General features: G+C 18.2%; 1 protein-coding gene across 1 annotated transcript; it reads right to left on the reverse strand.

The window, feature by feature from the left end:
• On the reverse strand, positions 1-937 carry LOC122715466 (transmembrane protein 234 homolog). The gene is made up of 4 exons (XM_043937686.1): positions 876-937; positions 603-754; positions 363-522; positions 1-294 (listed from the first exon to the last, which is right to left on the reverse strand). The coding sequence occupies exons 1-4, from the start codon at positions 889-891 to the stop codon at positions 212-214; spliced, it is 411 nt and encodes a 136-aa protein (XP_043793621.1). The 5' UTR covers positions 892-937; the 3' UTR covers positions 1-211.
• Positions 938-18,250: the final 17,313 nt, after the last annotated feature.

Consider the following 18,250-nt stretch of genomic DNA (forward strand, 5'->3'; position numbering starts at 1 on the left):
TGAAAAAAATGAAAAAACTTTAAGTATTAATTTCATTTCCTTCAAATGATATTCCATTAAAAAAAAAATTGCTCCATAATTTATAACCTACATATTCACGAATATTTATTAAAATTAGAATTTTTGAATTAAATAAAGTTCTTCGTAAAATATATGAAAACTTTTATTTCCTATTACATTATAATATTCTAAAATGAAATGCTAAATAAAATTAGAATTGTTCAATATTATATATTTTATCCCAACAGCAAAGGATTGTTCCAATCAAAATTAATATCATTCCAATGTATGTATCTGAAAATTAAAAATTTTATATGAATACTAATATAAATTACAAATAGCATATCAAATTACATACTAACTTTTATGTATTTTTTCTTCGCCCAAAATTGAACCAGTTATTGCAGTTACCATAAAAGTAAGTGAATTAGTGACTGGAATTGCCAATGATATATCTGTTTTACTCAAAGTTAAAAAATATAATATAGAACCACTTTGGTTAATAATAAATGGTACCAAATACTAATAATAAAAATAATTAATAAGATCAAAGTAATTTATATACTTAAAATATAACAAAAATCACTATTATATTAACAAACCTTTAAATTTGTAATAAGAAAAACAAATTCTTCAAAAAATTGACCAAATTTAGAAGATGATTTCACATTTTCTAAACCTTTAGCTCCTTTCTTAATAAATGGGTTTGTTATACCCCATATAAATGGCACAACAATAAGAAATATGATGGAATCTGTAAAACAAATAAAAATAAATTTTTAGAAAAATAAATTTAATTATCTTTCTATATTCTTAATTTATAAAGAATTTATAAATAATTTATAAATAAAATTAATTTAATTTTAATTTTTTACCTAAAGATATTAACATTTTGGTTAAATTTTACTTTGATGCTAAATATATTTAAAAAGTTATTAAATATTTAATATTTTTATTTAACTCTAAAAGAAAATAAGAAATTATAAAAAAGTAAAACAAACAAAATTATAATTTGTACAAAATCTAATATAAAACCATATTATTAAAATTTAATATAAATAAAAGAATTAAACAAAAATTTTGAAGTTTATTATAAACTTTCTATGTGAAAAATATATATAATATAAAATAACTGAACTAATTTTTTAAAAATATAATATAGGCATGTATGTAATCATTTTTATGAAAAAAAAAGGAGATAAGATTAAGCTTAGTTTCTATACTATTACGATATGAATTGGCATCGATATATTATCGAATAGTATCGAAAAGTTTAACGCGGAATTTTTAAACCAGTTATACGAATGTAAATATAAAACATTCGCTGCCGATGATCGTAAACAGAAAGAAAATCGAAATCCAAAAAACTTTTCATTTCGATTATAAATTTCTAAAATTATTTATGTCAAATCGAATAATTAGATAGGATATGATCGAATAATTAGATAACGTGAGGTCAAGGATGATTCTCGTTTGGAAATTTATTAGAAGAGAATTGAGATATATTTAGTAATAATAAGATTAATATAGAATTAAAAAAAATTAAAATTTAATGTATAAAAAGTTCTCTATTGAAGATTTCGAACTTAAGTATCATAATAAAATAAAAATTTAATAAATTATATAGTTAATAGTCTTTAACATAGAAAATTTATTTACATGATAAAGCAGATAGGTAAAATTAAGAATAATCGATAAATTAAGAATAAAATTAGAAATAAAATAAGGAATTATATTTTATATTTAAAAGATTATTTAGAAAATTTTAAGCTAAATGAGTGCTCATTCAAAAAAAAAAAAGTTTAATCTATAATTATCATATATATATGTATATATTATAATCATATCTCATTTAATGAGATTTTGTTGATATTTAATAATATAAAAAATAAAAATAAAAATAATAAAAAATGAAGTAAAAATTATTAACACGAAATCTAAGCATTTTTATATTTCTAAAATAATATTTTGAATAAAATATCAGAACACTAAATAATTTTAATTGCAAAATAAAATTTTATTTTATTATAATTTCATAAAAAATAAAATCGAAAAATATATTTTCGTGTCAACAATTATCGCATTGCTTTTTACCATATTATCGATAACACAGGAAAATATGACAAGTTAGTTGGGCTTATGTGCATAAGATTGCGCTTAATGAGAAAAACTGTTTGATATGAAATGAAAACAAAAGACAAAGGCAATATAAGTTAAACATGCATTTTTTACTTTTGGAGACACAGAAATACAGTTAATCACAAAAATATTCGGAAATTAATGTATGCTTAACTTTAATGATTTATATCTTATTATAGAAAAAATGAATTAAAAATTTTTTCATTTGATAGAATATTTATTGCATTTTATAAATGCAACTTATTTAACTAAATTGATATAATAAAATTAAAAAATGAAATTTAAAAAAACAATTTTGTTATTATTAAAAAATAAAATATAAAATTAAAAAATGAAATAAAAAAACTATTTTTTGTATTACAAAATTATTTGAATACTTGAAAAATTTATAAAATAATTAAAATAGCAACTTTTTAAAAAATTAAGTATTACTTTTAATATTTTTTGATTTTATAACATATTTTAATCAGTTTAAGTTATTAAAAATTATTTTTTGTTAATATATCCTTATTTTATTTTCCATTATATTTAATATTTTTTTTTATTTTTATTACTGTTTTAAACGAATTATTGTTTTTTTTAGTATATATTGTTGTTTTTTATGCATTTCATAGTTCAATCGCTTGCATGAGGATATTTATATAACTATATAATATTTGTTAATTCAATTTATAATTTACATTTGCAATATAAATATTTATACAAAAATAAAAATGCAATTTTTTCGGTTTTTTAATGTTCAAACAATAAATCAGCAGGTTTTTCATTTTCGAAATATTATATGTAATATTGTAAGAATTATTATGTATGATTTTATTTTATAATAAAATATATAGGATGTTTATAAAAATATGATATATCTTTAGAGAATAATATATTGATATTATATACATTTATATAAACATATGTCCGATACAATTTAATTAATAAATAATAAATATTTTTAATTTATTTTATATATTATTTATTATATTATAAAATAAGATAGCAAGAACATAGCTAGACGCACGTTATTGCATCTGTTATAATATTGCAATATGACTTGCATAGTAGAGTCCTTCAATGAAAGTAAATATACTGATATTTTTTTATATAAATTATTCTGAATCATTATCTAATTATTTCTAAATTTTTTGAAATCAGTGTATAATATATAATTATTATTTATAATTTATTTATATTTTATAATTTTAATTTAAAATACAAAATACAAAATAATTTATCAATTATTAATTTGTAAATATAACGTACATATTAATTTCTTTAATAAAAACTTATTTTGAATAATTTTCAGTAAATTCCAAAATACTGACTATATATCACTTTATTTAAATAGTTGAATCATTGTATAAATATTTCTAAATCCAGGTGAATTCATTAAATCCATATATAACATTCAATCTATTTATTTGCCAAAATTCATAAGAAGAAATCACATTCCCAAAATTTCAGATTAGAAAGATTGAATGAATTTTTCTACACCCAAATCTGTTGATTCTTATGTGTACAGAAAATTATTTGAAATGATTTGAATTCAGATTAATGCATCAATTGAAAAGTCTCTGCCTTTATTTCATTTGAATAATGTTTTTTATTGTAAAATGAAATAAATAGAAAGAATAATTGCATTTGTAAATTTTAAATAAAGCGGATTAAAATTATTCCAGTATTGAAAAGGAATTATTAGCCTTTCTAAATGTTATAGAATATTATATATCGATTTAATTTATGTGGATTCATCAATAATGCAATGTGATTATAAATCGTTATAATAACTTTTTAATTGTAAGAATCTTTTTTTGAAATTAATTAGATATTTATGCTTATGTTTAAGTCAATATCAATATGAAATTAAATATATCATCGAATAAATTTTAATATATATTCATATGGTCTCTTCTGATTTCTATTAAAGGAAAAAATATTAGTAATTGTAATTGAAAATTGTTTATTATGAAAATTTTTATAAAAATAAAATTAAAATTATACATAAATAACAATAAGTTTACTGTAATTCTTTCAAAAAAAAGTATACTAAAATTAAACATATTAAGATAAAACAATCTTATTCTGTGAAATATTCAAATTTATTTTCCTAAAAAGCAAAATAATATTTTTCATTAATTCTAGAATTATCCTGGAAACAAAACAAAAATTTGTACAAATATTAAGAAAAGATTTTATATTATGAAGTTATAACAGATTTCTTAAAATTTATTTCCAAATTAATTAATAATCGAATAATATTACATCCGATTATTATAATACAAATTCATTTGAAGTAATTAAAAATAAAATTTTCAATCTAAAACAAAGATTAAAAAATATTAGGATAAGAAAATTAATTTCATTAATTTCAAAATTGATGTATTAAATAAGATAAATCTGGAAAATAAAAATAATCTTAAAATTATAAATATATTAAAGATCTTTACAAAATAATTTAATCAAATCATAAATAATTAAATAAATAAAAGTAAAAAATTTTCATATTAATCTGTAATAAAATTTGTCTTAAAATACTATATTTCAGATAACGATTCTGCAATCTATGTTAATTATTCCTCCTATTTCTCATCATTTCAAGCCATATATGTATAATGTATAAACTAATATTCTTTCTCATTTAAGTGATATTTTATGATAAAACAGTCTAATTATCCAATACAAAATTGATTCTATTAACACATTAATTTCAATTATTTAAAGCAGACATGGAAAATATTAAAAACAAATTATATAGAGATATAATTATATTTCAAAAATGAAAAAGTAATCAATTTGTGATTCTTAAAATAATTTTAAATAAAATATTTCTCTTTGTAAAAATTTTTATTATGGCTTTGTTTATGAATTATTAATGAAAAACATATAATTAATCACGAATCGTGTAGATTAATCGAATTGCGTACGTGCCACTGGTCGAATTCGCACAAACAAATTGTAATATGTGAAATCGAAGAAAATATATATTATTAAATATAATAAATATCTTTTTAACAAAAAAATTATATCAAATTATATTTTATTTACGAACAGTAAGTAAATTAATTAGTTATTATTTACGCAAAATCAGATTTATTTATCAATCAAAATGAATAAAAAGATGAATATAAAATTTTTCTAATAAATGAATAATAAATAATACGTAAATTAGTTTTTGGAATAAAAAAATAAATGATAAAATACAACCTATATTAAATTAGAAAATAATTTATCAAGTATGTAGATAAAGTTAGGCAAATAAATAAAGTTAATCGCTTACGAAAATTTAACCCAAGTTTTGAAATGTATCACTGGATAATTTTTTTTTTAATATCCTATTTTGAATAATAACTGTTGATAGATTTGTGTATAATGTTAATTATATTGATTACAAATAAAATATCATCAAATAACATCAAATAACATATATAAATGCAAAATATCATTAAATCAATATATTCATTGTTCTTTGCTGCATGGTCATAATATTAATGATTTGTTGACTTGTAATACTTATTGTAATACAATAAGAAATTTAATTGAATTTATTGAATTTATTTTATTACAATTATAATGATCATTATAATTTTTATATATATTTTATATATATTGTTATATTTTAGTATTAAACACTTTTGTTCAAATCGTTAAATTTGAACTGACTTTTATAATTTATTCTAAATTCTTGCGTATTGTGTGTATATTCTAAATACTTTTTTTTCTAAATACTTTTTTCTACAAAAATTTTTAATAAATTGAATCTGCTTTTCTATTGCGCTTTCAATGTTTTTTAAAAAGAAAATCGAGTGATATATTACTTTATGGACGACGGATAAAATTTATAATCTTTAAAATTTATAAATTTATCAATATCATAATATTGATTGATATTTTTGAAAAATTTTTTAAAAATATTTTTATCATCTATATGTCCATGAGTATGTTCATGGAGATTCGATATAATTCAATTAATAAAGTATATAAATAATTTTAAAACTTTATAAATAGTTTTATAAATTATTTTTAACTTTTAATTGTTCACATATTAATAATACGTACCATGTCATAAATCTTTCTAAGAGTTATGGTTCATAATCATCAACCAACAATTCATAATGATGAATAGAAGACCAAAATTATATTTAAAAAAAAACGATTTTATTCATTTTTTTAATTGTAATATTATATGATTATTTTAATAATACAAGTTTTTTATTGTTTTTTCATATATTAAATATTTATTTTCATATTTTCATATTAAATATTTATTATATTCTCGGAACATGATTTGTGAAATTTAGAGAAATGCTAAGGTTCGGAAGCATTGATTAAATTAATAAATAAACTTAACAAAAAACTTTATATTTTACTCTAGACTATATTCATATTTTTTACAAATATGAATGTGAATATAACCGTCTTTAAAAATAATTGTTCTATTGTAATTATCTTTCGGAAAAATGTTTGACGCAAAATATCTATTGTTCTATCTGTTTATCTGCTCCTTCCTTGTTCCTTCTATTCTAATATCTATTAGATAGAATATTAGATAAAAATTTTGTAGGTAAAAAATATTTGAAAAAAAATTTCGCATGTTTCGTGTATCTTATTTAGATACAAACATATTTTGATGCAATATTTTGATCCTAAATTGATTTGTTTATTTATTTTTTATGTATTTGTAAAATATAAAATAATATTTTTACTAAATCTTATTCCATTTATATTTTACTAAATCCTATTCTATAATTCATCTATACTCACGAATTAAAACACACTCATTTGTTTCAAAAATTTTTAGGATTTGTATCAATTTTATTTGTTGCATATTATCTAATTGATTATAAAATTTTATTATTATTAAATAAGCATTTTTTCAATAAAGTACAATTATTTCGAATATTTTGTATTCTTAAATTTCATACTTTTGTATACGAGATACAATATTAATACATTACATTGTTAAAGAATCTAAACTAAATGACTTTGAATATTGGATGGAATGAACCAATGAAATGAACTAATACTATTCGAAAAATTATCTACTATTGTAAGACTGTAAGAATATAATTATTTATATTATGAGCTAATAAATAAATAGTTTACTTTAATTATTTGCGACTATTTTAACTGATTGACGACTGATTGTAATGCTGTTCTGATTATATCTTCTGAATTCTATTTTATTCTAATTGATCTGATTTAGAAACTTGTGAGCTTATTTTTTCTCTCAATTATTATTTTTCATGAAAATGCAAAGTAAAAGGATTAGAGGAATTAGTAATAGTTGCGGTTAAAGAAGAGTTTCGAAAGATAATCGCCCCTCTCACAACGTGGAAGTCAAGATACTCCATCGCAAGACACACAAGTATGACTTGTGAAATGGTCATCGTTATATCTCCATTAAAAATAATAAGGATCCTAATAAGGATCTGGAAAGCGTTAGAGAATTTATCTATCTCATAAATAGACTATTAAAAATAAGCTATTGAAAATAAAATCCAAGCTGTTTCATAAATTTTGGTTTTGTCCTTCAATATAATTTATAACTAACAATATAACTAATTTCCATAATCCTCATAAATCTTTAAATTAGTTAATTTTTCGAAATATATGTCTAGTTGGAAATTTTTTAATTTCAAATGGAAAATCTGTCAACTTTTGATGATTTTTAGCGACTATTATCGTGAAATTTATTGTTTTGGAATACTATCTCTCAATACTGATATTTTTATTTAATCTTATAATATGGAATGTGATAGAGAGTTTTTTTAATTGAATTTTAAATAATCGATCGAGAAAATTGAAAAAATTTCGTTTGTGATATGATTTCATTGAAAAATAGACATTTTAATATATAAAGGAAATTTATTCGATAAATCGATAAGTATTCATTGATAAGATGTAGTGAGATTATAAGTTGCCGAAAATCTACAAATTGAATTATATGGAGATTAAGCTTCTAGTTTCAACTAATTTTTTTCAAAGAGATCTTTATAAAAATAAAATTTTTATAATAATTATTATTATTATTAATTATTAATTATTATTATTAGATTTTTATAATTTATACATGAATAATATAATGATGAATCACACAATGTAAATTTTTGATTTTAAATTATAGATATTTTTAGATTGCAATTCCTTAAATATATTACTATTTTTATTAAATATATTTATTAATAAATTATATTATACAATATGAATAAAATTCTTATCAATAATGATAATCTGAAATTATTCAATATATATCAAAAAAGTTTAAGCAATTTTATCTATAGTAGAGATGAAAAAATTCTTTATTCTAATCTTTATTTTAAAGATTCGATAATAGAATAAAAGCAGATTCTAAAATAAATATATTATTAATATTCTAAATTTATGTTTACATACATTCAAATCTCGTTTGTATTTTGATGTTTTTTTTTAGTTTTTTATCATACGATTTATTTATTTATAGTTATATAGATTTAGCTAATGAGAATACATATAATTTGAGGCAATATAATTAATCTGATTCGTCGATAATTTACAATTTTTATATTATAGTTATTATTTTATTATGAGAAAATTTTTTTCTTCTTTTTTTTAATATCTATAAAAATTCTTCTATAATTGGCTGATTAACTATGTATTGAATTACACGTAAGACCTTAATTAATCAAACTAATAATAATGATATCAGTAGTCTATGTGTAATATAGTAATATCAGTAGTCTATGTATGTAATATAATTTTACATAATGGAATAATTTAAATTATTACGTTTCATGTAAAATATGACAGTTTTTACTATATATTATCCATTATTATATATATTTGTTTTAATTAGTTTTTTTATCTTTTGATCTCTTTTCCTTTTGAATTATCAAATTAATTTTTAAATTGCTAATTTTATATTACTTTTTTTTTTAAGCTTTACTAACATTGTAATAAACATTTTCTAAATGCATACGAATACTATTTACGAAAATATTAGAAATATTACGAAAATATAATTATTTTTATTTTCGCTCGTAAATTTATCTGTAATTTTTTTCTATGATTTATTTGTTCAATTTCATCATTTATCATATCATTTTCGAATATCATATCATTTTATAATATCACAATGTTAATCTGTATAGCTTATTATTGAAATATATTAAAAAATATTAGATAGTTATGTATTTGATTTTTTATCATTAATATTATATAAATAATTGAATAATTTTTCAGATAACATATATTCATAGAATCAAATAATAAGAAAATAAGGTAGTAATAATTTAGTAGTAAATTTAATAGTTCTTTAATAGTGCTATTTTTCTCTATCCATGACTTTCATTTTTGACAAATTGTAGTTTAATTCTAAGATTAATTTTTGATATTTCAAAATATCAAAATATCTGATATTCATTCTATTAAGAATAACGTTGATTTGAAGAAGTATTTTCTGAAATAAAATAAAATTTATAATATTTATATTTAATTCTTGTTGAATATATATTAATTTATACTGTACTATTAAATTTAAGTATTTCTTATCAACTTTCAAATATCAAATATATTTTTAATTCTAAGTTTAATTAATGCATTATTATTAGTTTTTTTATTTCGATCTATTTTTATTTCCTCTTTTTTATATAATTTATATGTATCATAAAGTTCCAATATTTACTATCTTTATATTATTATTTTTTAATATATATTGACTATTATTAAGCAAATTATATTTAGAATCTATACTTATTTGATCATCTGTTATCTTCATCAAGTTGTACATTATCTTGATTAATTATTTCTAAATTATTCACTTAAATTTCAAAAAATGTTAATTTATTATTTTGATAAAAAATTTAAACATTAATTATTAATTATTTCTATTAATTATTTCTAAATTATTCACTTAAATTTCAAAAAATGTTAATTTATTATTTTGATAAAAAATTTAAACAAGTAAATAATATAATATTTTTTACTTGAGACATTATATCATCTTCTAATAAGGATCATATTTCAATATTTTCAAGGATATTACGTGGTAAAATTGTAGAATCTAAATTCATTCAATTCAAATCTAATTTATTTCCATCTAAACTTTGAACTGTTAAAATATCGCCATATTTTTTTTATTATTGGTTTTTATTTGTTTTTTATTTTCTGAATTATTAGTTTTTCATAACGATCCAAATGTCTTTAATCAGTTAATTATGATCTAGTTAATGAGCTAACTATTTGAGACATTGCCATAAAATAATGATACAGAGCGATGTATTTTGTCGAAGACAAAATATTGGGGCAGCACTACATAAGAATATAAAAAAATTATCTTTCTTATTTATTATTATTAAAAAATGAGCCAAAAAAATTATTATATTATTTGCGTATATATATTTAATTTTATTTTAAATTTGATTTAATGGCTTGATAACTATACTTTGATATTTAATAATAGGATGAAGTTATAAAGAAATGTTCATGTATTATTTCATCATAGTTATTATATAAAATAATTCCAAAAACTATATATGGATATGCGATAAATAAATACTAACCTTTAATTTATTTGCTGTTATTATAGTTTCATTTATTTTCAATTTATTTTCATTTATTAGTTTAATGTAATAGAAATCATCTTCTTTCAGTAAAATTTTTTTCTTTCTGTAAAATTTTTTGTTAAAATGTTAAAAATTTCATTAATAGAAAACTTTATTTCATATATATATGTATTTATATATTGTTTTTATGTATTTATTTTCTTTAGTACATTAGCAGATTAAGTGATTTCTTAGTGATTTTCTTCTATAAAAATCTTGATTTTTTATAAAAATGAAAACACTAATAAAAAAGATAAACTTCATCTTTGATATATATTACACTTTGATATATTCTATGCAAATAAAATTATGAAAATATTGTTAATTAGAGAAGTTTTGAAGATAAACAATTTTAATTTTGAGTACTTTTTATAAACTTGTAATGAAGATTAATAGCATGTTGTTTTGGAATTCAAGTTTGCTTCTTAAAAAAAAAAATGAATTGATTTTGACTATTGTTATGCATTGGCTTAATATTCTTTATTCTAATATTACAAAAACTTAGTTTCATCTTAATTTATTTTTTTTTATTTCTAATTATAAAATTGTAAGAATTGATAATATTGATAATATTTCAACAAAAAAAGAAATTATTTCAATTTATATTGAAAACTTCTAAATTCTAAATTCTTCTAATTCTAAATTTTAAATATAATTATAGTATTCTCTTAAAATTTATTTTTATCAAATTAAAAACTCTTCAACTAATAATAAAAAATAATAAAACATATAATTTACTGAAGAATTGTTTATTTGGAATAAAACTATTAATATTTTCTTATTTTTTACTTTTTATGTAAATAATATGCATTGATATTATTTATTGATAAGTTGATAAATATAACATCTACTAAAGTTATTAAAATATAAAGAAAACATTTTTGATGTGCACATGCCATAAACATATTGGCATTTACTAAAAATTTGTTTTCTATATTATTTAATTAAAATTACTACGAAATTAAAATTACAATAATATTAATGTTTACTTATTAATTATCAATATAATTAAATGTACTGGTTTTACTGTAATTAAATTCTAATGTTTACATTAGAATTACATTAGAATTACATTACAGAATAGTTACATATCTTTTGTTATAACTTCTCACACCCATTTTTTTTTATTTTCATTTTCAAACAACAATTTCATTTAGATACATTATTCCTATAATAATCAATTTAAATCAATAAAAAATAATAAATAATATTGCAATTTAAAAATATTAATATTTTTCATATCATTTAAAAGTATCTATCTTTCTAACTTCTGTTATTTTTATTAGTTTGTAATTGTGAAATTGTTTCTAATAAATCTTTTTAATTCTTTTAATCTTTTTAATTCTAAAAATTAAATTAATTCAAATATATATGCAAAAAGTCATTTTGTTCCTCTTCTAATTCTATTTGGTTTAAAGATTTGATATATTATTTTAATTTTAATTTCATCTGTTTTTTGATTTTAATGGTATTTTCAGCTTCAATATTTCATAATATGTATTCTCAATATCAATTTAAATACAAAATTAAATACAAATAAAATTCACATTTACAATTGATCCTTTTGTAGAGCTTACATGTAAATATAAATTTTAATTTTTGTAAGAAATAGTAATATTATCGAGTAAGTATTATTTTTCGAAAAAATTATTTAAAAATTTAATATAAAATAATACTATATTAAATTTTATAATATTATTTTATACTATTTAGTATAAAATAATAGTATAAAATTTAGTATAAAATAGTATAAAATTTAATATAAAATTAAAATTAAAATTAAAATTTACTATAAAATATACTATATATTATTATATAATAAATTCTATATTGTAATATTTTTTATTAAAACTTTTATTCTTTTTTTGTATTTAATTCATTTCAGAAAAATTTTTTTTAATTGTAATCTTTTTTTTAAATCATACTTTCTTAAACTTTAATCTTGCTATTTTGTATGTTTATTAATAATTGAAGTTTATATTAAGTTAGATAATTAATTGATATCTTTCCAACATAATATATATATCATATATATATCATATAAAATACCGCAAAAAGAAAAAATAAATTTTTTTCTACTAAAAATATTTTTACAATTTATATTTTGGATCATTCTTTAACAATAATACATTAATTAGAAAAAAAAATATTGCTATTTATTACAAAAAAAAAATAATAGAAAAAAGATACAAATTAAAAAAAGTAAATTACTTATTGAAATAATATTCAAAGGAACATTCTAGAAAATTATTTATATTCAATTTTTTTAAAAGAAATGTCTACAATAAAATAATAAATCTATTTTATATTAAAAATAGTATAGAAATCAATATATTGGAGAAATTAAAAAATTCATAAAAAAATTATAAAGTTATGCATTTTGATTTGATTTTGATTTGATCTAATTAATTAAAAATACACTTAAAGAAATAAAATATGTATTATTTCGAAAATTAATTATATTATTATATATATAAATATATTAATTATATTTTTTATCTTTAAAAAATATAATTATATTATCATATATATAAATATATTAATTATATTTTTTATCTTTAAAAAATATTTTAACAAAGAAAAAGTATACAAAATTTCAAACAAAGAAAAGTATAAAAAATTGTCAATATATTTAATTTTTCTTTTAACATAAAATATCTTTTTACAAATTCAGTTATTATTTAATTTATATAATTTATATAATTTATAAAATTTATATAAATTTATATAATAATAATAAAAATCAAAAATAATAAAAAATAAATCTTGTGAACCGAAATATTAAAGAAAAATTTAGGATCTCAGCATAAAATTAAAATCCATATACATATCCGGCAATTTGATATATCTATCTAATGAATTACAAAAAATCAAATCATTATTAAATCATTTATTTATATTATTTATAAATAATTTGTCGCCATTCTCGAATGAAAAAAAAATTATGGAAAAAATAAAAACAAAATCGATATTTATAAAAATTATGAAATTATGTATGTATTGTGGTGTAGATTCGATATGGGTCTATATATAATTAACTCAAATATAAATCATAAGCAAAAAAAAAAAAAAATTAAAAGATGCTGTCTAACACACTTTCCAAATATAGAGAATCCAAGATTTCATGCTTGAATTTTTTACGAAAAATACGAATTATAAATATACTATATATTTTAAGTTATATACTATATTTTGAAATAATCTTTTACTAAATAGCTCAGTAATTATAATATTAATTAGTATATTAAAAAATTTATAATTTAAAAAAACAAATTTAATCCTTATATATAATATTTTCTAAATATTTATTTACAAAAATTGTATTGCATAAAAATGAATTCGAAATTGTGAAAAATGGAAAAATAATATTAATTTCAAAATAGATCTATTAATTAGATAATTTTTTTGTAAAAATGATCTATTTTTAAAACTTATATATTCTAATATATTTTTTTTTTGTATTATAAAATATTTTAATTTTCAGGTTCCGATATTATTTGAATATTGAATTGTCATGTCAAAGTTATATAGCAATCGTAAAAGTTTCCAATCGCATATATATATTATAATTTTAGTAATATTATAATTTTATAATATTATAATTTTATTAAACAATATTTAGATTTATTAATATTTAACAATATCAAACAATATTTAGATTTATTTATATATTATATTATATTAAAATTATTTATATATTTTATTATAAATTTTTTTCTTTAAAATTTTAATATATATTTATAAAATAAATCTCCAATTTCTATTTTTCAATATATTATTATTATTCTTTGCGTTTAAATAACAACTTAAAGTTTTAATTTTAAGAGGAAAACATTACTTTGTTTAAAAATTTAAAAAATTAAAAAAAAAAATTAAAATTTAAAAAATTTAAAAATTTGTTTAAAAATAATCTAAGTTGTTAAGTGATTCAAATGAAATGAAAATAGCTTGACACAATCGAGGATGCAAAGTTCAATCAATACTACATGCAATTATGATAATAAAATATCACCATTGCATGCATTTTTAGCGGATTATCGTTGTAGTATCGATGAGACAAACAATCAAAAGCATAAAATTATTATCATAAATTATTATTTTTTTTAATACACAAATCAATTAGTTCATTTGAAGTCTAAAAGACCAAAAGGCGATTAGTTATTAATTAGCCGAGAAAATATTGAATACAATACTATCGTATGATAGTTTATATAATAAATAGTTCTAGTAAACGATAGCATAATATCAATTATGTACATTACATTTTGTCAATATTTTGATTGATGGTAACTTGGTCATCGATTTCTTGCATGTGTATGTATCTTTTTCTGTATGTAGCATACAATATATGCAAAAAGATTTTTTGGATAGAATATTAGAAACTGAATATATAGAAAATATAAAAAAAATATACAAATATATTATAATTATAAATATATCTATATTAATTTTAACATATTCATACTTTGAATATTTTAAAATACACAAAGTATCAAAATAAAATAATTCTAAAAAATAAGTTGTTAGATAAATAAGAAACAATAATTGTAACAACTAAATTATTTTGAAAACAAATAAAATTACGATATTAAAAATTATAGAAATTTAATTTTTCAAACAAACTATCAATAATCATAAATAATAATGCTTTAAAAATGAGAAAACTTTACGAAACATATAATTCGTGATAGTAAATAACTTACATCATAGAAATTGAAATTCATAAGGATATTGAAATTTCTAACAAATATTAAAATTTTGTTTGGAAGAAAATTTCTGAAAATATATAAATTGTTAAAAAACAAGGAAAGACTCTAAAAAGTTCTTAAGATATCTGATTTGTGATGTGTTCGTGTCCACAGCAATAGTAGAATTGTAATGGATTGTTAAGTGCATGGATACATGCGTCGAATGCTCTTTCGACTAAGAGGTATATGAAAAAATTGATTACTATCGATGTATTTTTTTCATGATGAGTGAACTGTATTAGTGCAATTATAAATGCGATACACATGTCTGTAAGAGAGCTGGGTCTCTCACAGTAGATATGTGTGTAACGATAATCGAACAATAGATAATCATACATGATATGTTTACAAACTATCTAATTATCCTACAGTCAGAAAACGATTTGTTCACAATGAGACTCTATTTCAAGTGAAGCTCATGTCTTCTTTCCTAATTCAATTGAGAAGATCTCAGTTTCTTTGTATACATAATAATATCGCGATCAGTATCTGACTCGCGATATCCCCAAATTAGAGAAAAATTTTTCGAATTAGAATAATGTTGGTTACATTGAATCAACCGTATTTGGAATATCATCTTTGGAATCGGGCTTTACTTCAACCAGGCTGAAGTGTGTCAAAAATATAAATTATAAATGTGACTAAATTTTCAAAAACGTTTTTTCAGATAACATCATCCTTTGTTTAGGTTTAATAGAGATCTGCGAGCAATAATAGTAGAAAAGAGTAAGCTATTTATAAATCTTGCGAGCAATAAGTGCTAAAATAACTAACATGCTAATTGTCAATAACTTTAAAGAAAAAAAAAATTTTTATATTTATATTTTATATCTTAGTTTAAAACCTTATATTATTATATCTTAGTTTATATTTTTAAACTATTGATTAAAAAATTATCATACATTTCAAATCAAATATATGATATTTAAAAGTAATTTTTTTTCAATTTCTTATTAATAAAAGTTTGGAAAAGTTTTCTATTATATTATTTTATAAAATTTGATTACGAATATAAATTCTATATATTTTTTTTATTATTATTATTTGAATTTTGCGATATAATTACAATTTATCTACACAATCTATTATCAATATCAAAAATAATTGCATTTAGTATGTGTTATATTTTTTTTTTTATTAACTTTAGTATCAATTTTATGTGAAACATAGAAATCTCATACTTGCATCTGATATTCGTTGTTTCGCATTTTTGCTTAATCTTGATTTCTCCAGTTTTTTAAAAGAAATTGGCTACATATTTTACATATTTCTGACTTTCCTATTGCTTATAACAAATTTAGTTTTTATTCAGTAGCAAAATTGCTTATTTTTTTTAATGCAATGAGGGAATTCACGGTGAGCTTATTAATTAGTATATATTATTTTGCAGTATTATATTCTACTTGACAATATAATTTCATTATGTATTCATTATATCGTTGTACTAGTATCATATCGTTATTACTAATTAAATGATCATTTATTCGAGTGCCTATAATTTATGAATTACGAATTATCACAAAGTGATTGAAGACGTTTTTTCTTTTTTGTTTTAGAACAAAATTTATAGCTAATACATATTATAATAAAATTCATCTAAAAATTTCGATTTTTTTTATATAATAAATATTTTGATAATATGATATGAATAATCATTTTTTATTTTTTGTATGAAATTATGAAAGTTATTGTTAATAATTAATATTTAGATTTAAAAATTTGCATTTAATTTATTCACAAAATTATTCTCCTTCTCTTTTAATTGCTATAAGCTATTCTGGAATTTAAATAAATTATATTTTAAAAAATTATAAGAATTATAATTTATTGCCATTATTATTTAACTTTATTATATTTAATAAGAAAAAATAAAGATTGCAATGATAACTTAACATTTTCGAAAAATATTGTATTAAATCTTTGATTCATGGAATGTAAATAAATATATTCATGGAATGTAGAATAATAATAACATATCTCTATATAACATATTTGATATTAAGATAATAACAACAATTTGATTGTTATTTTTATTATAACTTTTTATTATTACAAATTCTTTAAAAAATAAAACTGCCAAATCACTTTTTTTTTAAAGTATTTTTTCTATTAAGATAATTCTATCTCTAATTTTAATTTTCATTCGATTGATATATATACGTAAATTTCTACTTTATTTTTGTACATAATATATATTCTCTATTTTTTTTATTTCATTTAATAGCCATTTTAAAAAAATATTGAAAATATTTGATATTCATCTTTCAATTTCATAAATTCAATCTACTTTCATTTTTATTTTTAATATTTTAAACAAAATATTTTTTATTCATAAATTAATTTCTATAATTTAAAATATATTTAATTTTTAAAACATTATCGCTTTAAATAAATTTTTTTATTGTACGTTAAATTACGAAATCAATTTTTGAAAAATTTTTCAACATTTGTGTTTTCACGTTAACTGTGAATATTGTTAGAGACATCAAAAGATCGCAAAGATAAAATGCAGACTGTTTTGTTTCGTATACATTAAGAGTACACTTACATAGATTATACCTGTGCATGTTTGACTAATCCTATCCGTTGCACGACTCATTTTGAAAAATCGTGAGATCAAGTTACTAGTAAATTAGTAATCTGCTATTGTTACTTAGATCTACATGACCCGTTTTATGTGTGAATTTTATGAACTTCGAGATATCTTTGCTATCGAAAAGAGAATTCAAATGAAATTTTTCGTAATTTTAATTCGAGAGAATTGATTTATTTTATTAAGAAGAAATATTTATAGAA

This window comes from Apis laboriosa, unplaced genomic scaffold (assembly GCF_014066325.1).
Source record: "Apis laboriosa isolate Shangri-la unplaced genomic scaffold, ASM1406632v1 scaffold35_cov144, whole genome shotgun sequence".
In the NCBI taxonomy this organism is placed as follows: Eukaryota; Metazoa; Arthropoda; class Insecta; order Hymenoptera; family Apidae; genus Apis; species Apis laboriosa.

Excerpts from the sequence above, each read along its gene's own strand:
- LOC122715466 (XM_043937686.1), bottom strand. Across the intron at positions 523-602 it reads TTCTTATTACAAATTTAAAG|TATTTGGTACCATTTATTAT; the intron begins GTTTGTTAATAT and ends TTTTATTATTAG. Across the intron at positions 295-362 it reads CGAAGAAAAAATACATAAAA|ATACATACATTGGAATGATA; the intron begins GTTAGTATGTAA and ends TTTAATTTTCAG.